This window comes from Drosophila subobscura, chromosome E, assembly GCF_008121235.1.
Source record: "Drosophila subobscura isolate 14011-0131.10 chromosome E, UCBerk_Dsub_1.0, whole genome shotgun sequence".
Classification (NCBI taxonomy): Eukaryota; Metazoa; Arthropoda; class Insecta; order Diptera; family Drosophilidae; genus Drosophila; species Drosophila subobscura.
In genome coordinates this window covers 16,431,845-16,458,526 of record NC_048531.1, presented here as the reverse complement: position 1 = coordinate 16,458,526, position 26,682 = coordinate 16,431,845, and the positions used below count along the sequence as shown (strand labels likewise).

Genomic DNA, 26,682 nt, shown 5'->3' with positions numbered 1-26,682 from the left:
GTTCTGAGAATAAAGAGACTAATATTTGTGTGAAATTCACTAAACTGCGTTCATTACTGTGTTCATGATTTAGTTTAATACTATTTAAAGTTGTGCGATTACGCACAAAAGCTTTTAAGCATTACTCTGCCTAAGCCTAAGCCTAAGCCTAACGATGGCAATTGTTTAAAGGGCATTAATAATTCTGTCGATTGTTGCAGTAATAATGGCAACTGTTGCGTTGCTGTTTGTTAATTATTAAATATACTTTTGTGACATCAGAGCTGTCAGCAAACTTCTCGGAAAAGCCACCTGACCTCCTGTGTAGTGTATAAAATGATGGCAGCAAAATGTTGAGTGAAAAATGCGGCCGATTTAGGGTTTTAAGGGCTGGGAATGGGAACGGGAATGGGAATGGGACTGAGCGGTTGGTGCGTGCAACGTGGGCGGGGCGGGCGGCAGGTGGGTACGGCTGCTTGTGCTACCAAATTTACGGCCAGCAAATTGAGTTAAATATTCCTTTTTTTCTTCGTTTTCTTCGTTTGGTTTCTGCTCCCTTTTTGGCAGAAGGTATAATATAATTGTCCTGCCGTGCACGGTAATTCAATGCATATTTGATTTTATGATTTCGTCGGCACAAAGGAGCATTAATGCATATCGAATGAATACCAAAGAAACGGCGCTCGACACAATCAGGATTAGGAGCTGGGCCAAGGGAAACTTGAGACATTAATGGAGGAGCCGATGGAGCCCGCGTGCAATGCAGATGGATGGGAGGGAGGGGGGCACAGGACTCTCCATCATCGCTCACTGCGTAAGCTGGCCGAGCTGCGGGCTGCGGGCCGACGGCCGACGGCTTTAGACTTATCCCGTTCGTTCGTTTTCCTTGAAAAGTTATCCTTTAGTCTAAATGTCATTAGGGGTTTTGTTGGCTGCATTTGCTTTTTGCTCGGCTGACAAACTAATTTGCGTAATGTTGACGAAAAACTTTTTATTTGACTTGCTGACTTGACTCGGCTTGCACAGTCTCTCAATCTCAATCCCAATCCCAATCCCACTGCCATTCCCTTTCCCTATGCCGAATCCACTTCTCCATTGCTCCACCACTTTTCTGAGCCACTTGACAGACACCCCGGCTAACGTATTCGCAAGTTGCAAGCCCAAGAAGAACGAAGAAAAAGGAGGAAAACGATTCAAAAACTTTTTCCCGTCGGTTTGCATTGCATTTTAAGATGTTGCGTCAGCGTGGCCCGTGCCCGGGGTAGGGGTGTCAGGGTGGGGTCAGGAAATAGTTTGCCTTTGCCACAATTTAAGTTTGAGTTGAAAATTACGCCGTGACGGTGGCTGTGGCTGATGCTGCGGAGGCTTGAATTAAACGTTTCGGCTATCAAGTATACGCACCGTTAGCTCCGCTGGCGCCCAACAGGCCCGTGCCGTTATGTGATTTTCATGAAAATGATTCGCGCGCTTCGCATAAAATATTCATATATTGGCATAGCCCTCCCCCGGCCGTTTGCATTATCTCGCATAAATGTTTGAGAGTTCCGAGATCCAGCTTCGGATTCGTTTCGGGCTCTTATCTCAAATTATGCGCAAGGCGGTTGGGAGGAATTAAAATAATTTCCACATTCGCCGCAGTGAGCAATTAATCAAGGGACGCATCCGCTGAATGATAGCCGGCAGTTATGAGAGCGCATTTAACCCAAAATGGTTTGGGTTCTGGGCTTGCTTTTGGCTCTGATTTATGTGGGTGTCCAGCCACCTGTCGCCCCAGCCCACCCGCCAGACCTGACCCATCCTCTGCCCAGGATAAATCCGGACAATCCATTTATCCTTCAGTGAGCACCGTATACCTGATCCCTTTCGATATCCAGCTGCACAATGTGTCACTTTCGCTTTTTATTTCTGCCTTAGATTTCCGCCAACCCAAGCGACACTTTGCCAGTTGCCAGTTGCCAGCTCCTTTGGATGCCAGCCAGCATCCTTCCTCTTTGAGGTTCCGGCTCTGTTCCTACCGCTGCTGCTGCTTTCGGCATTTGCCAACTTTAATATGTTGGCACAGCATGGCGGCAAGTCCTGCCTTGAGTTTCCATTACACTGCAACGGAAGCCGGATGTTGAAATTGTTGAGGTTGCCTCTCCATGACGGCAAAGGCGTAAGCAGCTTAGCACACAGCAGCACGGCAGCACAGCTTCTTCAGGAAATGCCAACGCACAGAGAGAGACTGAAGCCCTGACGCTAACCCGATACCCCAACCCAACACAACCCAAGCCAACCGATACGCGGCGGTATCGCTGCGCTGTAAAATGTTCAATCAAAACTTTACTCAGCCCAGCCCGGAGCAATGGCACAATTTACGCACTGCCACAATTGCCACGAGTTATAAATCGTGTGGCCAACTTTTTCCCAATAAATCTCACACACATGCACACACAGAGCAGATCCTTATGGTCGTGTGTGTATTTGCAGTTGCATTTGCCGGAATGGAGAGTTTGAGAGAGTCTTTCGGAAATGGTAATGCCATCTAGCAGTGGAAATAAATTCTGCATCTATGCAGGATGCACAGTCGGTCAATTAAGGCCATCAAATTGTTCAAGTGCTCCGATTTCGAAGCACATAAATTGGGCAATAAATCGAGCCAGAAGGTGCAGCAGATATTTGTAGTTGAATTTATAGTTTAAAAGTTTATAATTCAAACCGAGTGCCATTAGAGGAGAGGTATAGCCATGGCCTGCATGTAGCTTAGCATTTAATTATATTTAATTAAACACTTTAAAGGTAATCAGACGGATATTTAAATGTTTTTCTTTAATTAACATTCAAAGTGTGCAAGTGTTTAATTGAAGCGAAAGAGACATCGAAATACGACTGAAAATTGCAGTAAGAAAGACTGTGTGAAAGTATCAACGAATTAATATCAAAAATCAATGTGATTTTCCATTTTCAGTGTCATAAATCTAGTATATGATTTAATATCATAATTCTACCTATCCCCAGCCTGTTGCATGATGACATTCGCTGCTTTGCGTTTTCTTTTAAAGCCGCCTTAGCTGACTTTTCACTTTCATTCGGTGTGTGTTTTGCTGGCTGGGTGGAAAGTGCGTGTGTCATAAATCTACACCCGCGACTTTTGCTTAAATCAAGCTATTTATCACGAGGCGTCGACGACGACGACAAGGACAACGACGTCATGCTGCGGTGCTGCCAGGATGCCACGATGCCAGGATGCCACGATGCCACGATGCCAGTGTGCCACGTTGCTGCTGCTGCTGCTTGCCACACTCTTATCATTACAAGAGTGTAGCGCCTCCGGGAGTGTCGCATATGTTTCACAGCCGCTGTTGCTGCTCCACACGATTTTTTTTATGGCTCCCGACCGACGACTGACGACCGACGACCGCCTGCTGAGGTAGAAAGTTGGGGCAAAACACAACTTTTCTTACGTTTTCTCTGCCCCTCAATGGCTGCTTTCTGTTCTTTGCTGCTCCCTGCTGCTCCTTGCTGCTCTTTGCTGTTCCTTTTTGGATCTGTTATGTGCGTGCAAAGGTGACAAGAATCCGTCAATTTGTGCTTCAAGGTTAAATGTTAATGTCCGCCATTACGCAAAACATTTGACGTTTTGTTTCATAAGCGACAGAAGGGGTTATGAACACGTGCGACGTGCCCTGCCAGCGGATACGTAATGTTTTAGCTCCTTGCTAATTTGACTGGCGGGCAGGTAATGAAAGTGACTTCCAGTCTTGGTCCTCAGGTTGATTGTTAGTTTGCTTAGGTCCCGTCCTTGAACATCTTTTATGGGAGCGACTGGGACACTGGTTTGTGCCCGGTCATTGCACGAAGCTTCAGCCCAAAAAGGGGAATTCTGGCGACTGGCAAATGGCTGCCAGGCGACCGACCGACCGTCTTAATGGCAGCTCCAAATGTTGCTAATGTTAATTTAAGAAAATATTCAGCGTGTGTGTGTGTGGGTGTGTGTGGGTGTGCGGTTTGGCAGCATTTGGTGCAATATTATTTGCGGTCAAGTCTTTGGTGGTTTGGGTTTTTGGGCTGCCAAAGAGAGATCCTTTTTGAGCCGCAGCAAACGGCAGCGGCAACGCCAGCAGCAAACTAATTAAAGATATATTCATTTAAAAATACTTGTAGCTCACACACACACACACACACCCACACACACACACACACACACACTGAGTTTGGCTTTAGCTTTGGGCTGTGACGCGCATGAGGCGGCAATCAATTATGGCGCAACGTTTGTTGGCCCAAAAAAAAGAGCGTGTTGCCTGCTTTGAGGCGCCCGCGTGTTAGCCAACAACAACAGCAGAAGCAGCAGCGGCAGCAGCGGCAGCAGCACAATTAATTATGTACAGTGTGGGCATCCCTTTCGCTCTCTTTTGGCAGTGTTTGCCCCCGTCTGTGTTTGCATAGGAGCACGGCGCAGAGGAGGCAGGCAGAGTCATCCTTGAGCTTAGACGACAGCATATGCTCATGCATGCCTAATTACGATAAATCCTTGCCCCCCAGAAGCGCCCAGAAACGCCCCGAACTCCCGCTCTTGCTTTCACTTTAACGCTACAACTTTGCCCTTTCCCCTTTCCCCTTTCGGCTCTCTTTCTGTTCCCTCACTGAAGGCGCTCCGACCAAGTTCGCGAGAACAAACGCGCCCAAATGAAGTGGCCAACAACAAGACACAAGAAAAACACTTACGAGGCACTGACTGACTTGTGTGTGTGTCGAATGCGTGTGGGGTCTTGTGTGTGTGTGGCTTGTGTGTTTGTAGAGACGTTCATAATTATGGACGTATTTAGAGAAATTGGTTATTATGTGCTTAGCGCCATTTGTCAGACGGGCAATAGTTTGTCCTGCCCCCAATGGTGGCGTCTGCCTGCAGAGAGAGATGTGCTCAAGGAGTTGCCAATGACTAGAGGAAGTACCAGGGAGTATCCTCAAGCTGTGCAGCAAAAACTGTTCAAATCTATGGAGTTTAGGACTAATTCTTGGAGTCTTAAATGAGTTATCAATGTCACAGTTTCTCCTTGGTTTTTCCATCCCAAAGTTCGCATTCCCTTACTCTTGTGTCCACCCTCTCTCTCTCTCTCTCTCTCTCAGTTAGTTGTGGCTGCTGTCCAATGCTTGAAATTGTTTTGCTAATTCGTTATTATTGCCACTTTGCCACGTTGTACCGAAAACTTGTGTATTGGCCAGCTGCCTCTCTCCTTTAAGCTTCCTTGAGAAAATTAGCCCAGGCGTGGCCTGGCGTCAATGCCGAGTGGCTCTCCAGCTACAGCTCCGGCTCGTGTCTCTCCTGGCTCCATGCACATCCATCTGTAGGGGGTCCTTGAGGCTTGATGCTCGCTCGTTATGCCATCTGTCAATTGGCCATCCATCAATTGTAATTAATCGTGCTTCGGCGCTAATGATTGCCTCTCAAAGTTGCAATGCGAAGCATCTACTAATGGTGCTGGTCAGCGTGTTGAGGGACAATTGCCGCATTTGGCAATGGGTTGCAGGAGTGCTCTGTTGCATGCCAGCCGAAAACGCAATTTCAATTCCAATGAAATCCTCTAACTTGGCACAAAGAGACCGCTGAATGTTGTCAATGGAAATGGCAAAGTGGGAAATGGAAATGCTGCGAAAGCTGTGAGGCTGTTCCTCTCTTTCTGTTGTATATTCTCTGACCTAGAGTCCATCAACAGCTTCATCTTGCTGACATCTTTCGGGGTGCCCGCCTGCGCTCACTCATAAGTTGCAATTATTTTTGTCTGTTACTTCTGTTGTCTATTGGCGGAAAAAAGTCGCTGAGCCACATACTCGATTCATCATGCTATGATTGGCAGTCGCCTGTCAGTGGCAACATGCGAATGACCAGACAAAAGACCGGCCAGGCCAGGCAGTCCGGCAAAGGCTGCAGAAATATTCAAATATATATTGATATATATTTATGAGCCAGCATGGCAATTTAGTGCAATCATAAATGGTTTATAAAAGCAATATTTTTGCCTCTGCCAAAAGCTACTACTTTCTTTTTCCATAAATATCATTTTTAGTTCCTATTATCCTTTGGCTCTGCCAATTAGCATTCAATTTGGGCAGCATTGGAAGCCTCAGCATGTATTTGTTAGCACATCAATTTAGTTAGCCCCGCAACCGGCCGTATAAGTAGCAATAAAATGCCTTTCATTTCTATAAATATTTATGAAAATTGCTCTAAATGATTCATGCTTGGAGGAGAGTGCGTGGGCCGCTGGACTGGACCGTGAGGAAAAGAGAAAAGATTTCCATGGGTTGGTAACTGCGGAATAAGCCACGAACAATAGCAAGTAATGAGCGCTGCATTCCGCATATTTTCTTGCACTTTCAACGCGACATTTTACACTGTTTTACAATTATTGTTTGTGACTGAGACAAAAGAGAATACAAATCTATAGAGAAACTTCCACACAGGTTCTCGTTGGGGTCGGGTGAACAACAAAAATGATCTGCTGTGAAAGTGGGCAGAAGACACAGAAATATTTTGCTATGTGTTTGCCGTTGTTCTGCAGGTTTATATTTATAAAATTTCACCTCAAGAACGGCTGATCGCTTTTGCCAGCAGCGCAGAGGCGAAGAAAACATTTCATTTTCATTTGTGGCACGCTCGCGAGTGGACGTGGACGTGAACGAACCGATACGCCGATAATATAGATATATATATACATACCCCAATTCGATATAGCTCTATATATACTACATAGATATATATACATATATCGAAGACATATATGTGGAGAGCTGGTGGGAACTGTCCATAGGTGCGCGCGAGGTTGCAAGTGTCTAAAAGAAAGTTCCTAATCGAAGTGCGAGTCAAAAATCGTTTGCAAAGTGAAAGGAGTGAGTGCCGCTGAGGCATGCGAATAAATTTGCAAGAGTTACGAGAAACATCCACAGATTGCAGTGCGAGAATCAAGTGAGTGTAGGAAGCAGCATTCAGGTTTGATTCCTGAGGCCTGAAACCATTTATGGAGCAGCATTTGAATGGAGATGAGCCTTCAATGAACGTTGCTGCTGATTATGTAAAAAACGAGTGCCTAAAAGAGAGTGAAAACCAAAGAGGAATGAGACAGAGAGACAAAGTGTGTGTGTGTGTGTGTGTGTGTGAACGAAAGACAGCCGTGAAAATGTCACCTGGCATTCGCCCACATGCGTGAAAGGCTGTCACAATTATTTTCATAATTTTCAACACTATCTAGAAATTTATTAAGTTCGACAACATATATAATGTATAAAGATCTCCCAGTGTGTGTGTGTGTGTGTGTGTGTGGTAATAATTTGACCACACACAAACACACACAAAGACGGCAGGCAGCAGCACATTGCTCATACGCCGCGTTGTTGCCTTATTTATAGTTCGATTCAATCAGAGACATTTTCAGAGCTTTTTCTGCGTCTATTTTGCGCTAGCTGTTTGCTGTTTTGTGTTTGTTTCTCTCTCTATCCCCCCGTGTGTGTCTCCGCCTCTTATCATTGCTTGTCTTGTTTTGCTTTTCTTTTCTTTTGTTGCGATTTTCCCGCACAACATTCTCCCTTTTGTTTTTCACATTTTTCTCATTCGCCTGTGGCTTCATTTTCGCCCCTTTTTGTATTTGCTTTCAGTATATTTTTACGTGCAGCAAGCAAGCTGCCTGCCTGCCTCTCATTTCGAGTGGCAAGAAAAAACAAATGGAAAATGGAAAATATTTATGCATCGTATGTCTGTATGAACGTATTTTCCCTGTTAGCCAAAAAGCAGGCAACGCTTTTTGTTTGTTTTCTTGGTCAGTGTGACCATTCCACACGCTTCCTTCATTCCACTTTCGCTCTCTCTCTCTCTCTCCCTCTCTCTCTCTGAAGTTCAAGGTCGCTGTTGCCCGGCTTCCGGTGCAACTTTTCGATTAAATTGACATAGAAACAAAGAGAATTAAATTGCTCTTTAGAGGCTGCTCAGAGCAACTTTCTTGCGCAACTGAAACTGCATTAAATAATGGCTGAGAAATTCATTTGTTGGACCCCGCATTGACACATTGTAGTGCCACAATGTCCTGTTCATATTTTCCTTAATTGCACTCCGCTGCTTGAGGCTTAATTAATTTTATCTGTGGCTGCCTGACAGCTGCCCCAATGCTCATTGGTCGTTTGTGTGCATTAACCTGGGACATGTTGCAAGGTGCATTCCGGGCAGTGCGCTTATCTGTCACAGTGCACAATGCTTTGAGCGCATTCACAACTCCATTAAGCAGCAGCACACTGACACAGACCCAAACCCGTTGACAGCTCTCTGTGGTGGCTGCTGCTGCTGCTGCTGCTGCATTTATCATCGCCGCGCATTGACTGTGGCCGCTTCTCTTTGTGGCAATGTAATTAAGTTGGCATCAAACTGTGGTATCCATGGGCACAGGTGAGCGGTGCTCGCTCTCTGCATTGAATAAGGGATTGGCCAAATCCCGCTGATCATTCAGCCATGAGCCCCGCGCGTTGCTTTCGTTTCCTGTTCAAGTTCTCCGTCGATTAATCATCAAATTTGGCACTGTCAATCGCTTTAATTTGCTTCCACTTACTCTCACTCTCTCTCTCCCTCTCTCTCTCTATTTTTTGGCACTCTTCTCACTCTCACTCACTGTCTGTTTCCCTCTTTCTTTTGGCAGGCAGCAGAGCTAACAGCCAAGGAGCAGGGCCCCGCCCAAGGGCGCCTCGGATACCTTTAGCCGGAAGCCGAAACCCCTTTCGGAGCAAAAGAAGAGCAGCAAAAGAGCAGAAAACGTAAGTAATTTTTGCCAATATTTGTGTGCTCATTGGAGTTTAGTTTTCACTTGATTTTATCTCCTTGTGCACTGTCTGCTCCGCTTATTTATAGCACGAAAAATACTTTTCGCATTTCTATCTTTGGAATCCCCAATGCAGTCGCAGTCTGCAGTCGGCAGTCAGTGCATGGCGGGTTGGCGTGCATCTATTTTTGGCCAAACATTTCCACTCCCAAAAGGGAGACTGCCAGCGGGAGTCGTGACAAAAGTTTCGACCTTGAGCTGCAGCAGCAACAATTGTGCCCCAAAGTAGCTTTTTTTCGGAGTAAAGTGAAAACTTTGCCATTAGCCAACTCGTGGATTAGTGCGTGGAATGCTGAGAGGCGAGTGCTGCTACTCTCCGACCCAATGCTCGCTCCAATTTTCAATGAAGTTTATTTTTAGGGCGCTGTTACAGCGAGATACAGACAGAAATAGCCGCAAATGCCGGCGTGTGGCCACATTAATACACACTCAAACAAATTCAATTGATGACGTCAACTGGCGTCGGTGTGTGTACACTGTGCACAGAATAGGATACATTTAGCAGCAAATTGCAAAGGCTTTCCTCTACAGAACTCTAGGAGTTGCACTCCTAGATGTCGAGTGTTTTGTTGCTTTTATTTGTTACTCATTAATGGGAGCTGCCTATGCGTAGATACACACACGAAGGCAGGCCAAGACTGCTGCCAAGAATATCTGTGTGTATATATATTTTCGATGTATATTTTTGCGTTGCTCTGACGATCGCGCATTTTGTTTTGCTTTTCTCGCTCGCTCTCATCTCGGTATACACACAGCGAGAAACACACAGAGCGAGAGAGCGAGAGCGAGTGAGAGATCCCGAGTGAGAGACGATTTGTATATATTTAAAATATTATAGACTCTGGCTCTTGTTGTGCCTGCCTGGCAATTTTCACTTGCCTTCAGTCGCTTTTTACATTTCCAATTGAGTTCTACACAGGCGCGTAGCTGCCCAAGAAAAAAGCCAAATAAAAAATATAAAAATATCAAATAAAAACTTAACTTAAATTGGTATGTGTGCGCGCATATGTAGATGTATTTATTATCGAAAGTAAAGCAAATATAATTCACACAAATTGAATGAAAAGTGCCCCCGAACCGGAGAAACGAGCAACCGAGCAACGAGAGTACCCCCCGCCCGCGACTGAGTTTGAGTTTTTTAAGGATTCCGCGCATTGCCAAACAAATAAAAGAAAGAAAAACCAATTGCATTTTATGATTGCCTTCGAGCAGTGCCGCTTTGACAGCCACCAGCAGCAGCAGCAGCAGCAGCAGCTACCAGCAAGTTTTCCCATTTTCTATTGGTGAGTTTTTTTCGGCGCTTTTTGGCTGGACTTTCGCTGCGGTTTGGCTAGTGTGTGACCCAAATTTCAACGACTTTCATTTCAATTTATTTGTGTTGATTTCAATGTTCAATGTTTTCTGCTGCGCGATGCTTCGGGCGCTGCTGCTGCTGCTGCTGATGATGGCTCTCTGGCTGTCCACTGCCTGTCACTTGAGTTTGACCCATTTTGGTGTATCTGTCTCTGTTTTTGTTGGCCATGCCAACTGGTTGAGGGTCAAGTGTTTTGCCGCATTTCCGTTTCCTGTGCGCCGCTCAATGCTTTTCCATTTCCCATTGGCCGTCACATAACTCGACGCTTAATTTTAACCCACACTCAAGGCTAATGAATGAATCTCTTGATGTTTTCGGTTTCTGTCTCTTCTGTGTGTGTGTGTGCGGCGCACAACTGTCGCCATCAATCTCACTCGCCAATAATGACAACAAAGCAAAGCCCCTGCCCACAGTTTAAAACTATTCGCTTTTCATTTATTCACTGCGGTTAGCCGCCGTCATCTTTACGCTTAATTTGCTGCGAATTAAAAGCATTTCAGATTTGTATGGAATTCCATCAGATATTTTGCACACTTGTTCGGGCACGGGCACACACGCGGAGCACCAACCATGGCGCGAGTCCTTGCCGCTCTTTCAATGGCCAAATGACCTGCTCCGGATTCCCTTCATAGCTGTGGAAACCACCCAAAAATGTAACTAAGCGCGGGAGTGTGCAGCGGGGAGTGCGGCACGAGTTTGCTGCTGGTTTCCATTATGCCAGCGCTGCGCTGCGCTGCTCTGCCCTGCTCTGCTCTGCTCTCTATTCAGTTTAATCCTTTCAACGGCCATTCACAAATGCAATTGCTAAATTAGTTTCGCCACACACACAGCCGCACCACCCTGCCAGACTCCACCCACTATTCAGGACCAGCTCTGGTGTACGCACAATTTGAGCGAGCGACAAAATTTCTATTCAATTTGATTTTAAGCGTATTTTCCAGTTAATTGCACAGCTTTCGCATATGTCAGATATGCACAGATGTGGATCTATTTGTATACATTTCGGGTTCATGCATTGTGAACTTTTGGCCGCATTAAATTGATGCTTTAAATATCTGCATGGGCCCCGAAAACATGCAACAATAATGGCCAACGGGCGCACGACAATTAGCGGTGGCAGCCATGGACATGAACACACGACACACGCGAGTAACTGGAGAAGGAGATGCTTCCATAATAATACCCGTATCAGGCCACATACCACACTCACACATATGTACACATACACACACACACACACACGCGTATATTTACGAGCAGGAAGTGCGCACTGGTTTGGGCAACGGCAACGGCAGCGACAACCGCGACGCGTATACGCGATGCATATCGCGAAATCGCATTTATATTTATACAATATACGAGCATACGGATATATACGCTGCCGTTCATAAGAAATGTGTGTCATTTTTATTATTAAAAACTCAACGCAGGCAATATTACCTTTTTTTAATATGTGCAGCAATGGCCACGGCTTGCAGGCACTCGAGCGCTACAAGAAAGTGCAGTTCAGAGCTTGAAGACGGCAAATTGGCTGCTGCTGCCAGTTTTTTAAGCTAGATAACAATGCAAGGGCAAGGATGCACTGCTGGCAATCAATAAATTAGGCATTCATTCACAGAGAAAATATAACTAAACCTCACTGCAACTTGCATTGATCAAAGCTTATGTGCATGGCATTTTGCTGCATCTATTTAAAGCTGCAGACTGGAAGCAGCTGAGAGACATGTTCAATCCGTAGCCATGGCAATGAGTTCGCTTTGTGGGCAATGGCATTAGGCTGCTGGCAGGTCACAGACTCATTCGCTACCCCAAAACCAGCTAAAATATCTTGTAAATAAACTTGTCGGAGCCGCTTTTAATGAAGCACAACCATAAGCAGATTTGTGGCTTATGGTATTTTGGCAGAGCCAAATGAAGCTGCTCCTTCCCATTTTCAGTGCGCGACTTACGGCAACGAAATGGTCAATTTATTGTATGACTTTTGGGGCCTGGCCACCGATGGGTGGCTGGGCGTGCTGTGTTCATTCAAATGCACGAATTTCCTGCGAATTGGATTCTTTTTTTTGCCTGTACTTTGGAGCTGGAGCTTACCGACTGGCAGCTGGTGGGACTGACTGACTGTCTCCCTGACTGACTGACTGACTGACTGTCTCCCTGTCTGTCTTATGATGAGCTTAAGCAGGGGCTTGCACTGCTCTCCTCAATGTGAATTTATAATGATATGAATATCAAATTGACAGCAGACTCTTTGTGGTATTCTAATCGAATCAAGGACTAATGATTGTCTCGCTCGCTGTCGCTTTTCCTTTGTCTTTTCCAGCAGTGAGCAGCCATGGAGCAATTTGAGCAGCTGTTGACGTGCTGCGTGTGCCTGGACAGGTATCGCATACCGAAGCTGCTGCCATGTCAGCACTCCTTCTGCATGGAGCCCTGCATGGAGGGACTGGTGGACTATGTGAGGCGACAGGTAAGCATTAACATTAATCATCATTCAAATGCGTAGATGTGCGTGTGTGTGGCGTGTATCTGTGGCAATTTGGTTAATGCCTCCCACCGACGTCACCGCTTAACTACAAAAATCTCATGAGCAAAAATCAGATGCAAATGGGAAATGAAAAGCGCCCAACAAGACGCCCCCGAATATGTGTTTTTGTCTTGTTTTTTTTTTTTTTTGAGGCGCATTTGCGTAGATCTCGCGTTGAAAAATTATACAGAAAGCAACGAAATTATTTGTATGTAAATATATGTGTAGATATGTATGTAAACATGTAGATGTGTGTATATGTATAGCTCGTACATACAGCTAGCTGGCCGTGTACTGCGCTACTTATAGTCGCCTCTGTCTGCGTGTATTTATAAATTCTGTTTTTTTGGCTCGCAGCCAGCGCCACGCAAATAATTGGTAAGCATTTTCATTGTGTTGGCCCTACTCGGTATAAATATACATGTACGCATACATACATACACATACACATCTACATCTACATCTACTTACACGTAGAGAGAAGGGGTGACCACAGAGCTGCACTAACTGTCATGCAAATAGCAAAAGCCGCAAAGAGAGATTGATTTTTGTGGTTTCGAAAAGGCTGACAGGAGATGAAGATGAAACCTGCGGGGCAAAACGCACTCAAGATGCCTTCACAAGCTGCAAATCAAAATGTGTGAAAGGTTTTTAAAGTTGCGAACAGCTTTAAGCTGCGAATTCAGGGCGCTGGATATTGGATAGCAATTAACTATAAATAAGCCCAACAACATTCTACAATATTTTCCAGGTAAAGTGTCCCGAATGTCGTGCCGAACATCGCATACCCTACAATGGCGTGCAGGCATTTCCGACGAATGTCACGCTGCAGCGTTTCCTGGAGCTTCATATCGAAATCACTGGAGAGCTGCCCGATCCGACATCAGGTAAGCACAAAATGTAATTTAATTTTGCTAGCTCTAGGAAAAGAGTTGGAAAAATGGAGAGGAAAGACCGGCTGAAGGGTTTTCGGCTTTCCCCACCCAGTTATTTCATAAATAAAAGGTTAAATTCCCAAGTGCAATTTTGCTCTGTTCGAGCGAAAATATTTGTATGCAATAAAACTGAATCCTTTGAGTGCAGAAATCAGAAAATCGTAAAATCAGAAATCAGTAATTAGAAATCAGCAAACGGCAAACGGGAAACAGCAGAACGGAAAACATGAAATGATATTAATAAAAAATAATACAAAAATGCTGCCCTGTAATCGGTTTTTGTAACTTTAATTAAATTCCAATGATGGCAAAGCAACAAGAGAAATCGAAAAGCAATAAATTGGGCAACAAATGCCATTCGCCATTATGTTTTTTTTCGGGGGGTTTCCAATTAAAAAGTCAAACAGACGGAGTCTTTCCCCCACCGGCCCCAACTGACAGCAATTAAAACTAAGCAAAAGCCAAAATTGATTTTGTTTGAGCAATTTGCATTTTGCGAATCACAAAGTGCTGTCAGCATGACTATCAGTGGCAAGTGGAGAAAGGTCTGAATTGAATAGTTGTTGAATTGCTTCAAATATGCAAATGGATTGCCAACTTCTCAACTGCAATCAGCAGCAAGTACGAGGATGAGCCCCAGAGTTAATAAGGCACAGACAAAGACAAAGACAAACATTTTGGTTATTTTTTGTGTCTCATTTTTGCTGCTTGACTATGCAAATGTGTGAAATCCCTTTGACTCTTTCAGAGCATCTCGTTTTCGTGTTATGGATACGACAACGAGCACGACTTTCATGTGGAATTTTGTGTAGATTCACTTTTCCATATGATTACACAGGAAAATGCAGAAAGCCAACTATTGGCAGGCAGGCAGCTCCGCTCTCTCTACCCCCACTGTGTCCCAAGTCATTGCCAAGGCAGGCAAATCTTTTGCGGAGTATGCCGAGTGGAGTGTACATCATCAGGCATTTGCCAATGCCAGCAATTGATGCAGAAAAAGTTTACGCTGTCGATGTCGATGTCGATGCTGCAGAGTGCAGTCGCAGCGACATCTCGGCAATGTTTGCATTGTTGCCACACACCGAGTGAGGCTCGTTATTTGCATTTGCAAGCAAGGACTGTCTTGCCAAAGGATGTGCCGCACACACCCACAGAGATAACTAGATGGGGAAGCTGCTTTATACCCTTGCTTAAATGACAATGACTTTTCCATGCTTCTGCGTTACTCCTACTTGGCTGGCAGTTACTTGTACAGCAAATTGTCTCCTCTTTGGGTAGTGTATGGCAGTCGCTTAGGTTGCAGTTGCTGTTGAAATCACATTACTAAATACAACAGACAGTCGGCAAGGAGTCTGCTCACTGCCACAGCTGCCTGGCATGTGGCAAGTCTCCACTTTGTTGCCAAGAGTGCAAATTGATGAGCTGGCTGTGTGGCACTTTACAGCTCCACACAGGCAGAAAGTCATTTGTGGGCGGCTGTCATTTGTATTTTCGGGCTGAAACGGAAGACAGATGGGCAGAGCCTGATTAATAATTGCCTCTTTCTCCGTTCACAGGTCAAATCATGGAACGTTGTGGCGTCTGCTCGGAGAAGGCCTATCTGTCGCATTGTGCGCACTGCGAGAAAAAGATTTGCGAGGACTGCAAGAGCGCCCACATGGACATACTGCGACGTGAGATAACGCGCTTCAACTCACAGGTGAGTGGCCCACTAAATCCCCAATTTGGCTCCTGCTTAACCCAGTTCATGCCTGATACAGATCCGTCGCAGCTTGCATCGACTGCAGGACTCTCTGGCCATCATCGAGAAGAATACGATGAGCCTGCAGACGAACGCCATCAGTGTGACGGAGGAGATTGACGAGATCTATCAGCGCATCACGAAGGCCATCAAGGATCGCTCGGACCAGCTGAAGGGCGAAATCGATCGCTATCTGGCCGTGGAGCTGCGCAATCTCACAACGCTCAAGGAGAATCTCGACCTGGAGATCACGAACATCGGCAGCAACTGTGACATTGTCGACAAGTACATGAACGAGACGGTCGAGTGGGACGACTGCGAGCTGATGGACACCAAGGAGATCTTCCTGAAGACCGTCGAGTTCCTGCGGCACTTTGAGTACGAGAACAACGACTACAGTCGTCGCGTGAGATTCCTCGTCTCCATTGATCCCAATCAGCTGGTGATGAACTTGGCCACCTTCGGGGACCTCAACATTGCGCCACACTCGACGCCGGGCGGCTCGGTGAGCAGCTCCCATCTGGCACCGCCCAGCGGCCTGCAGCCCGGCCTGATGCGCTCCAAGAGCGACCATCGGCTGGCCACGCAGTTCCGGCAGCAGGAGGAGCGCGGTGGCTACAACGACGAGCCCGTGCTCGGCGGCAGGAAGTTCGGGGAGCGGCCACAGCGCAGTGCCACCACCGCCAACAGCGATCGCTATGGCGAGGGCAGCCGCTACGGCCGCTCGGCCTATGACTACGAGAACGACTACGAGAATGAGTCCACTGGGGGACGGACGGGCAAATCCTCCCGCTTCCGATCACGCTTTGTGCGCTCGCACCAGAACGACGACTCGGACACGGAACAGCAGCAGCAGCAGCGCCAGCAGGAGCTTAAGGAGCGCAAGGAGCGTGTCCTCGACAGCGAGGACGTGTCGCGCGGTCAGCTGAGTGGCATCATTCGCCTGAGCGACTGCTCCCGCGTCGTGCAGCGCCTCGCCGACATTGGCAAGGAGAAGAAGTCCGACAAGAAGTCGGATGCCGCCTGTGCGGCTCAGGCAGCCGTTCAGGCCGCCATCCAGAACCAAAAGGCGGCCATGCAGCGCCAACAGCAGAAGCAATCGGCAGCTGCCGCAGACGAGGATGAGCTGGCACGTCAGAAGCGCAAGAGTGTGGCTGCTGGAGCCGCGGGAGCGGCCACCTCGAGCAGTGAGGCTGGTCAGGAGCAGCGACCCAACAGCGAGCGGCTGGCGAACCTCAAGACGACACGCGGTGGCGAGGATAGCGATGGCAGCGGCTCCAATCAGGCGGCGGCGGCATCATCTCCAGTGCGTACAGCGACAGCAGCGACGCGAGCCGAGGTAAGTGTGAATGAGGCAAATACAGAAGAAGAAGGCGTGGCCAGTGGCAGTGACAGCGAGGCAGAGGCAGAGCCAGGCATTGAGGCAGAGGCAGAGGCCGAGGCAGCAGTAGTAGGAGAGGCGGAAGACGAGTCCGAGGAAGAGTCTTCCGAGTACGAGGAAGTAACAGTCACCGAGAGCAGCGACGAAGCGGAGGAGGAGCCGGAGTCTGTGCCCCACCAGGTGCCCGAGATCAATGTCCTGCCGCCGCAGGGCGAGCTTTCCAACAAAGACCTCGAAAGCAGTCAGCCCGAACAAGAGCAGACAGAGATAGCAGTAGCAGCAGCAGCAGCAGCAGAGGAGAAGAGTGAGGAAGAGGACTCGGATGAGTACACCGAAGAGGAGATAGAAGTGACCGATGACGAGGATGAGGAGGAGGAGGGGGATGAGGGAGAAACATGAGAAAACATTTGATAGACCGTCTCGCTCGCTGTCACTGTTCTCCGGCCCAGTATTTTACCTGTTTGCACAACAATCCCCAAAACACCCAAAAGAAAATCTTAAAGAATTAATTGCGTATACGCCATGTGTGCTTCGTTCTTTATTTGTGCCCCAATCGTTCACACTTCCCCCTGCGCTCCCGTAAGTGTGTTTGTCGCATCGCTCCAAACGAGAGAGAAAGAGAGAGAGCAAAACTTAACCGTCAACCGTTAACTGTTACCGTTACTCTTACTGTTAATCTTACCAATTTCTCCTTTTAACCAAAACAACATTTTCCTGGAATTGTTTGCCCGCCACCCTCTTATGGTTTTATTTCATTTTACTTAATTTTTTCTGTTAATTATTTTTTGTCTTCTTTTTATTTCTTTTGTTTGTTTTCCTTTGTTTGATTTTTGGCTCAAGTGTATTTTATTTTAATTTGTCGTGTTTATTTACTTAATTGTTTTTCCACTTTTCGTTGTATTTCTTTACTCATTTTTCGTTGTATTTGTGTCATTTGATTCTCTCATTTTATTGTCTTTCATTAAATGCTGTTTTGGGTCACACATTTTTGCTTGAAAAGTTCCAATGAAAATTCAAAAAGTTGCGGCCCAAAAGCCTCTCGCGGACATCGGGAAACGTCAATTGTACAATATTGTAGCAGACATTCATCATTATACATAACATCTACATGCGTGTATGTGTGTGTATGTAGAGATATATTTGTATATTTTTATGTTAGTAGATTAACAATCTTTTTAGCTTAACGTTAGTTAGCGACGGACAATGGCAAAAGTTTACAAGCAAAATAAAAATAACGAAATGAATTTACAAACAATTTTCTTTTTGGCAAATATTTTATTCGCAAATCTCTCGCGCGCACTCTTTATTCATCACTCTCTTGCTCTCTCTACCTGTCTCACTCTTTTTGTCTCTCTTTCTTTTCTTTTCCTGCAAGTGGTCACGCGATGTGGTAGTGATGTTAATATGCTTAAATCTTACAAAATTTATTTGGTTATTGCTGTCGAAATGAATAAACCACAGAGCCCCAATCCACCAAAACAGATGTCCGCTCTCGCTCTCACTTTCTCTCTCTCTCTCTGTCTGTCTCTTGCTCCATCATTATTCTGAGTATTTATTCATTGTTTCGTTCATTTTTTCCAATTTTTTTGTGCTGTGTCGTTGTTTTCTGCAATTTCTGATGTCCGCTGTAAATATTTCTGTTGTTCATGTATTTCCATATATATTTGTTGTTGTGTTCTTTTTTCTATTCTCCCGCATCCACATTTACCATGTTACCCATTCATTCACACATTGTTGCGTCCCTCCCTCGAAAAAACGCCCACAAAATGACAACCCTGAGTTGGGGTTCAATGGCGAATATTTCACAATCATGCGACTGTCAGCGATGCGGCTGCTTCCGTCAGTTTAACAATGTTTCCAGTTCTCTATTGTACAGACCCATACATACATACATATGTGTGTGTGTGTGTGTGTGTGTGTTTGTGTAAGTGTGAGCGCGATAAAGGGGGACAGACAGCCATATGCACAGTAGCTGCATATTTGTCTGGTTTTTGGCATTTTACCGAAGGATATTGGGCGGGTGCAAAATCGGAAAAGGTTGTTCGATCAATTAGGAAAACATCAAAGAGAAATGACAAAATATCGAGAATGATGAGTGAACTATGCGGAGAGACATTGCTAGACGTTGAATCTGGGACATTTGATTGAGGCAAAAGTCATGAGAATTCCCATCACAGTCCTGCCTGAGGCCATTCCCTGTCACCTGCACTTGTCCATCAACTTCATCAACTTTTTCCTTCCCTCTGCCTCTCTCTCTCTCTCTCTCTCTCTGTTACTGCATCTGCATTCGTTTCGTTGCTTGCCGCCCTTTCCCCCTCCCTTTTCGACTAACAGACAGCCAGCGCCACAGACTCTGATGCAAATCCCACTCCTCCTACCACCCAACAGTCGAAGCCGCCCGTCGCCGCGCAAGTGGCGGCCGTGAAGAAGACCCAGCGTTCGGGCAGCTCGGACAGCAGCGCCTCCACCGAGAGCTCGGCCAGCTCGGGAGCGGCAGCGGCGGCAGCAGCAGTGGCTGCGGCAGCGACTCCCAGCAGCAGTCAGCACAAGGCGGCCAGCACGGCGCGTCATTCGAGTGCACGGGATTCGGTGGCCAGCAGCGCAGTGCCGGAGAAGAAGCCCTTCGTTAGCCGCTTCCTGCCGCAGCACAGCAATCCGCCGAGTGCCTCCAACGGGACGTCCGACAAGAAGAAGGCGGAGTCCAGCTCGAGCAGCGAGGAGGAGACCAGCTCGGAGTCCGAGTCCGAGTCGGAGCCGGAGACGAAGCCCAAGGCGAGCACCGGCAGCACTACTGCCAGCAAGTCCACGCCCAGCAGCGCCTCCAGCTCGACAACGGCGGCGACCAGCGCCGGCAGCAGCTCCACCAGCGGCAGCTCGTACCGCGATCGCCTGGAGGCCCGACGGGCTTCCCGCGATGACACCGCCCTAGCGTCGCGCAGCAGCTATGCCACGCCCTCGAGCAGCGGCTATGGCAGCGCCGGCAGCAGCAGCACCGCCCGCACACGCACCGTGCCCGCGCCCCATCATGCGTCAGAGAGCGAGGATCGTTATGGCAGCAGCAGCACTGGCACTGGCACTGGCAGCAGGTATTTCCTTAACGTTGGGCTCCGCTGGCCAAAGTTCCGTCACATTTTCTAGTAGTTTCTATAACCGAGAACTAATTTGCATGGCTAACACAAAGCAAACACACACACACACAGATGCAAAGATAAACGCAACACAGATACAAAGATACATAGTACATACATACATACATAAATACACACATATGTATGTAACTGATGTACATACATAGCTTGTGTGTGTGTCAAGTATTTGCTGTTAATGTTCCATTCGGTAATTTGTTTTTTAATCGTTGTTTTTTTTGCTTTGGTGGGTCCAACACTAATTGAATTACACGCAAAACGTTACAAGGCAATTAATTTTCATAATTTAAATTAAAATAAGATACAGTAAGCAGACATACATATTTACATACATTATCTATGCATTGTATGTACATATCTGTGCATATTATGTACGCATAAACAGTTTGCAGATTGGCTTTAATTGGAAATGCATATTGGATGTCGTTTCGCGTTTGGTTTTGGTTTCCCCGCCCCCACGAAGTTCCCCCTTGTTGTCTGCCTTTTAATGTGTGCTTTCTTCGACTCTCTTTTTGTATGTTTTTTACTGTGCTCTCGCCGCTGCAGCTTTGTACAATTGCTCCGTGCTGTCGTTAACATGGTTATGGCCATTTTGTTGCTCCTGCGCCTGGTGTGGCGTTTAGTAATTGTCAAGTTCATAACCTTTACATAAGCAAAAGACAAGAAACACAACCCCAGTTAGGTACTCTCACACACAGCACTCTATCACTCTCTCTCTCTCTCTTTGTGTTCTCTCTCTCTCTCTCTCTGTGTTGATCTTTGCAGTGCACTGCCCTTTAGCATACCGTACATAAGCAGACCCAACCGGGCGCGCTACCGAAAGCGCCTTGCCGATGTCTAGCCAGAGACACACACACACAGACAGACATACATATGTGTATATGTGAATATGTCTATTCAGTTCATAGTTCAATTACTTGTTAAACATTAACGAGAAATGAGTTTCGGCCCCCGACTAACCAAATCAAACCGTAGCAACCCCCGTAACCCTTTTCCTTAGTGCTAAGTTTATTGATTAAATATTTAAATGTTACAAACGAAAAGTGCAGGATTCCTTTTTAATGGCAGATTGTTGGGTACTAGAAGAACTCTCTGCTGCTGCTGCTGCTGCTGCTGATGATGATGATGATGATGTTGCCTGTCAAAGAGCCACTCAAAGGGCTGGAAATTAACTTTACTCTCGCCGTTTTGTCTGTGTGTCGCCCTTTGTAGGTCTGTTGGTCCGTCCATCTGTCTGTCCCTCTGTCAATACCCTTTTCAAAGGGATCAATGTGGGCCCACTCAATGCCTGAATGCTTTTGCGCTTGGGCGCGACACAAAACTTCTTTAATTTTACTTTTGCACGACAACAAATATTGAATCCTTTCGAGGCACACCCCCTGGACCTTGTCCCAGAGCCGGCAACAAATCTTGCGTAATGTAATTACAACGCTCGCAGCCCAACCATTCATAGCTACTCTCACACCCCTGTCCCTGCCCCTGTCATGCCTACACCCCATTCAGAATCTACTTTCACCTCACCACACCTCACTGGCACAATACTAATTGGTATCTGCTTTCAGTCTGTTTGCCGGCATCCCATCCCCTCTCATTCGTCCGATTTCTTTGCTTCCTTCAGCTCCATATACAGTTCGGGTGCTGCACTCGTATTTACCAATGCTATTTGTCCGATATATTTCGAGAGTGTGGCTGAACGGACTCGGCTCTGATTGCGCTGCAGCAGCCGACTGCATATATTTGAGTTTTTAATGAGAAGCCGAGGCTGAGCGCTGAGCGCTGCTTTCCCCTCTCTTCTTTGTTTGTTTCTCTTGCTTTGCAAGTTTGTGGGAGTTTCTGTTAGAGTTGCGATTCTGTGTGCCTTCGATTGCACACATAACACTTCCGCTTGGTAGAAGCTTCGCGTTTTTTTCCTCTCTTTGGCAATTTGCACACAGCAAACAGATTGTGCAATGCCTGGGCAAGCCAGACTCCACCCACAGCCTCCCTTCTGCTGCTGCCTGCCTTAACATTTTTCCATATCTTAATTGCTGTTGCTGTTTCTATTAATTTTACTCACCTTAGCATTTAAGCGTTCAATTTGTGTGTGTGTTTTTCACGTGCATTAAGTAATGTAGTGTTTTTTCTTGTCGGAGTAAACATACTTGCTGTAGCTGTTGTAGTTGTTGCCTTGCCTACTCCTTTGAGTACCACTTAACCCACCCTTAGCCCAACCACACGAATCTATGGGCCACCCCTGGAACCGCCCATTTGACGCCATAATTTCTTGTACTTAACCACAACTTTTGCGCAAACTACTTTCGTGCAACTTTCGATAATGTGAAATGTGAATTTAATTAGAAACTTTTGCTGCCGAAAGCCTGTTGCCCTGCCTCTTTTTTTGCGTCCACTCTGTGTGTTTTAATTGAATTTTGTTGCCTAATAAATGAGACACAGACACAGAGACACACAGACACAGACACAGCGACACATACACACCGTGGAGGACTTAAGCTAGTTAAAAGTTAGTTAATTAAGCGGTTCGCGGGATTTGTGCCACGGCGAACGGGAGTTGGGGGTTGGCCTGGGATTAGAGGAGTTGCAAGGCAAAGACGAAATACAAATTCACAAAAAAAAGACACGCACAGCCACAGCAAAAGTAGAAAAAACAACAACAACAAAAACACAGAAACAAAAAGCAAACAAAAAAAAGAAGGAAATAATATGCAAACCCAAACCCAAACGAACATCCAAAACCAAAAACCAAACCAAAAACCGTACCGAATCAACATTTTTGCAGCTACACAAGCCGCTTTCTAAACAAGAGCAAGAGCAGCGCCATTGTAACGCAACCCTCGCTATCCACGCCCACCGCCTCCTTCGACGAGGACGCCAACGGCACGGGCGACGACTCAGACAGTCGCTATGGAACGGGCCGCTCCCGCTATCTGGCCATGAAGGAGCGCCGCACACGGCTGGCGCGCAGTCGCTCCTCGCATCAGTTTGGCAACGAGGATGAAGATCTGGATGAGCCGGTATCCCCCACAACGGTCTCGCCATCCGCTTACTTGGCTTCAAGGTGCGCACACCAACAAAAAAATCTAATCAAAAACGATCAAAGCAAAAAATCCAAAAAAAATATGAAAGAAATTTGGAAAAAATATTTCAGTACTCCCAAAAATGATGTAAATAGGTGGAAATTGCAGTAATCAGTTGTACATATATCTCTCTCTATATACATATACATATTAGACATATTTACGTACATATGGCCCAATATGTCGTTCGCGCTGAGCGCTTTCATTGTGCGTGTGCTGTCCCCCCGCAGGAATCGTTTTTACACTTTTTATTTCTTTTTAATTTATTTTTCTTTTCTTTTCTCGTTGAGTTCCTGTTCGTGCCACGTCCGAATTTTCGTTCTCGTTACTGTTGCACACTAATTCAACTTTTTGGGAAATTTATTTATCTTCTTTTGGATTTAATTTGACTTTTTTTTCCACGTAACTTTTTGTTTTGTTTTTCGATTGGTAAGAAAGAAGAGAAAGAAACAAAATTCTGCGCGTTTTGAAATTAACCGAAAATTAACTGGAAAATGCACACAACAAACAAAAACAATTTCCCCCTCTTCGCTCTCTCTATTTCACTTTTGTACATAAGCAAACAGCGAACAGCCACCAGCACCACCAGCAGCACTTCTCATGCAGTTCCACGCCGTAGAACGCCTCATTCGAATCAGCCATAGAACTTCCTCCACCTTTCTCAGCCACCCCATCTGCAGACTCTAGCCCAGACACTGCGGTTCACTAATCAAATTGTTGGCCTTGCAGATACAGCGGCTATGGCAGCAGTGATCTGTCCCGGAGCCGCTCCTCGCACGCGCTGAAGTCGCGCGACAATTCGCCCATCACCGATCGCAGTGCGGGAAGCTCGCGTGCTGGGGCGCTGGGCAGCAGCTCCACGGACAACAAGGATGGAGAGGCGCTGAGCTCGTGGGCGCGCTATCTGAAGAACAAGTATGGCAGCAAGAGCAGCAAGGACACGCCCAGTGGCAGTGCCGGCAGCGCACGCGACTCGCATGCCGCCAGCTCAACGGCGGCATCGTCTTCGCATGCGCACGGCACTGGCAGCAGCGGCAGCGGCAGCGGCAGCGGTCGCAGCACGGCCAGCGAGGTGTCGCGACGCCTCAGCTTGGGTTTGCCACTGAGGCAGGCCAACGAGCTGGCCTCCTCCGACGACGATGGGTCAAAAAACGGGCTAGGCTCCCCTACGTCCCCTACGGTAGCAGCAGCAGTGGCAGCAGCCGGTATAACCGGAGTGGCAGGTACTATCCCTAAGCAGGTGTATCTGCGCAAGCGCCAGCAGCTGTTCCAGTTGGGGGGCCGGGGGAGCGAGCCCGGATCCTTTACGTGGCCGCGCGGCCTAGCCGTCGGTCCCGACAACAGCATCGTCGTTGCGGACTCCAGCAACCATCGTGTCCAGGTCTTCGACTCCAACGGCATCTTCGTCAAGGAGTTTGGAGAGTATGGCAGCGGCGAGGGAGAATTCGATTGTCTGGCCGGTGTGGCCGTCAATCGAATCGGCCAATACATCATTGCCGATAGGTAAGTTGGCCAGCGTCTGCTCCTTTGGTCATTCGGCAGTTTAATTAAGTCGAAACAAAGGCCCAATGATTAATACTCGGACTTAGGACCCCGCCTCTAATTGGCACGGCTAAGCGCATAATAGCCGCGTTAATGAGAAACATGTGCCATGGGCTGCTGCTCCTGCTCCTCCTGCTCCTCCCTGCCTACCACCGCCACATGCTCGCATTATGGGCAACTCCCAATCTAGATAGCAATTCCAGCTCTAGCCTCCTCCATCTGCTGCTGTCATTGTTTGACGCAAAATCTCGTTAAGCACAGGGGGAGAGGGGGCTGTGGCACGGCCACCTCATTGTGCGAGTCAACTTTGATTTTGCACGTTAAGCGGCTTAGACCTAAGCCTCGACACTGAGCAGCCCGAGCCACACGGCATGCGACGAGCTCCGCCTCCGTATAATGATATCTGGCTCTCTCTCGAGAGAGAGAGGGTCTCCTTTTTTGGTGCGCAATTAACAAGGAGAATGGGGGGCGAGACTGTACGTTCGGTGGTAGCACTCCGGCCATTAATCCATCTCTTTACTCTGTTCCCAGATACAATCATCGCATACAGGTGCTCGATCCGCAGGGAAGGTTCCTGCGAGCTTTTGGTTCGCAGGGCACCGCAGATGGCAAATTCAATTATCCTTGGGGAGTGACAACCGATGCACTCGGCTTCATTTACGTGTGCGATAAGGAAAACCACAGAGTGCAGGTGAGTCTACGGACCGGGTCCCTCTTTCAACTCGATTTGTATGCAAATATTTATATTCCTCTGGCTGTGGTCGAGAGGCTCCGCTCGGCCTTGCCCAATTTGTCACACTTGAGCTGCTGCAGAGCCTCTTCTTGGCCACACACACACGGCTCTGGTACAATTTTCATGAGCTTAACTGGAATGTACCTTTGTGTACTTTTTGCTGGCTCATGTCCGGGGCACTGCTCCTTGGTCCGGTCCTCTTGTGAATTTCTTCCTTTTTTCCATTTCAATTTGCCAACTTTTATCGAATACTCTCTCACATTCGCATTCGGATTCGCATTCGTCAGGTTTTCCAATCCGATGGTTCCTTCGTTGGCAAATTTGGTTCCTGCGGCCGTGGCGAAGGACAACTTGAGCATCCGCACTATATAGCCGTATCGAATACGAATCGTGTGATTGTTTCCGATTCGAATAACCACAGGATTCAGGTAAGCCAAATACCCCTCGTAACCCTCCACCACCCGCCCAACCCTGCACAAGCAACTTCATGGCTGTCTGGCCATGTGAACAATTTTAATTAAAATATGCTCGCAATTGCAAATGCAATTGAGATTCATTCGAATTTATTTGACCTGTTTTCTCCTCCATCTTCGCTTCCCTTCCCCCTCCACTGCACTGTCACCTCTTGCGGCTGTGCCACAGATTTTCGATGTTAACGGCAAGGTTCTGTCCACGGTGGGCGGCGAGGGCTCTGACGATGGTCAGTTCAAGTTTCCACGGTGAGTAAATCGAATTACAATTTTTAATTGACAAAGTGTCAACTTTGGTTATGTGCTCTTCCTCCTCTGCAGCGGTGTGGCGGTGGACGACCAGGGCTATATATTTGTGGCCGATTCGGGCAATAATCGCATACAGATCTTCAATCCGGATGGCAGCTTCCTGAAGACCTTCGGCTCCTGGGGCTCCGGCGATTCGGAGTTCAAAGGACTGGAGGGCGTCGCCATCATGTCCAATGGCAACATCTTGGTCTGCGATCGCGAGAATCATCGTGTTCAAGTCTTCTAACCAGCCACAACACGTGGCCCCTCTTTGATTTTGTTTTGTTTAAGTTTCTCAATTCATTTATTATTTATTTATATTTCCTTCGAGTGCCAAAAAATTTAATGTCTTCATTTCTATTCATAGAAATTTTGTCAGTTAACTATAAAGCAAAAAGTAAACAACAAAATCGAAATACTTTCTGTTAAATTAGTGCTAAAAAGAGCAAAAAACATTTGAATAAAACATGCGAAAACTCGTCAGAGTTTGAGTGAAAAGAGCCTCGCCTTTTCCTTGCTCAACTTTCCCAGTGCTGTCCTTTCAATTGGGGCAGGCGCCCAGCCGACTGTTTATTACTGCATTCAAGTATTGCCTAATTGAGATTTATCTGCGTGCAGCCCAACAATTTGTGAGTTTGCTGCTGCCGCCGCCTGCTCATCATCCTGCTCCTGCTCCTG

General features: G+C 46.9%; 1 protein-coding gene across 13 annotated transcripts; it reads left to right on the top strand.

The window, feature by feature from the left end:
- The first annotated feature begins 6,719 nt into the window (after window positions 1–6,719).
- Window positions 6,720–26,420, top strand: LOC117892486 (RING finger protein nhl-1). Of its 13 annotated transcripts, XM_034798744.1 has the most exons (14): window positions 6,741–6,922; window positions 8,637–8,751; window positions 12,491–12,637; window positions 13,446–13,581; window positions 15,186–15,328; window positions 15,390–16,709; window positions 18,127–18,141; window positions 19,140–19,837; window positions 22,671–22,952; window positions 23,701–24,474; window positions 25,045–25,204; window positions 25,534–25,674; window positions 25,889–25,965; window positions 26,038–26,420. In XM_034798744.1, the coding sequence occupies exons 3-14, from the start codon at window positions 12,503–12,505 to the stop codon at window positions 26,249–26,251; spliced, it is 4,095 nt and encodes a 1,364-aa protein (XP_034654635.1). In that variant the 5' UTR covers window positions 6,741–6,922; window positions 8,637–8,751; window positions 12,491–12,502; the 3' UTR covers window positions 26,252–26,420. The 13 variants fall into 13 exon arrangements, with proteins under 13 accessions (XP_034654641.1, XP_034654642.1, XP_034654643.1 ...); XM_034798752.1 differs by lacking the exon at window positions 18,127–18,141 and having other exon boundaries at window positions 6,732–6,922; window positions 15,390–17,099; window positions 22,674–22,952; XM_034798742.1 differs by lacking the exon at window positions 18,127–18,141 and having other exon boundaries at window positions 6,739–6,922; window positions 12,494–12,637; window positions 19,086–19,837.
- Window positions 26,421–26,682: the final 262 nt, after the last annotated feature.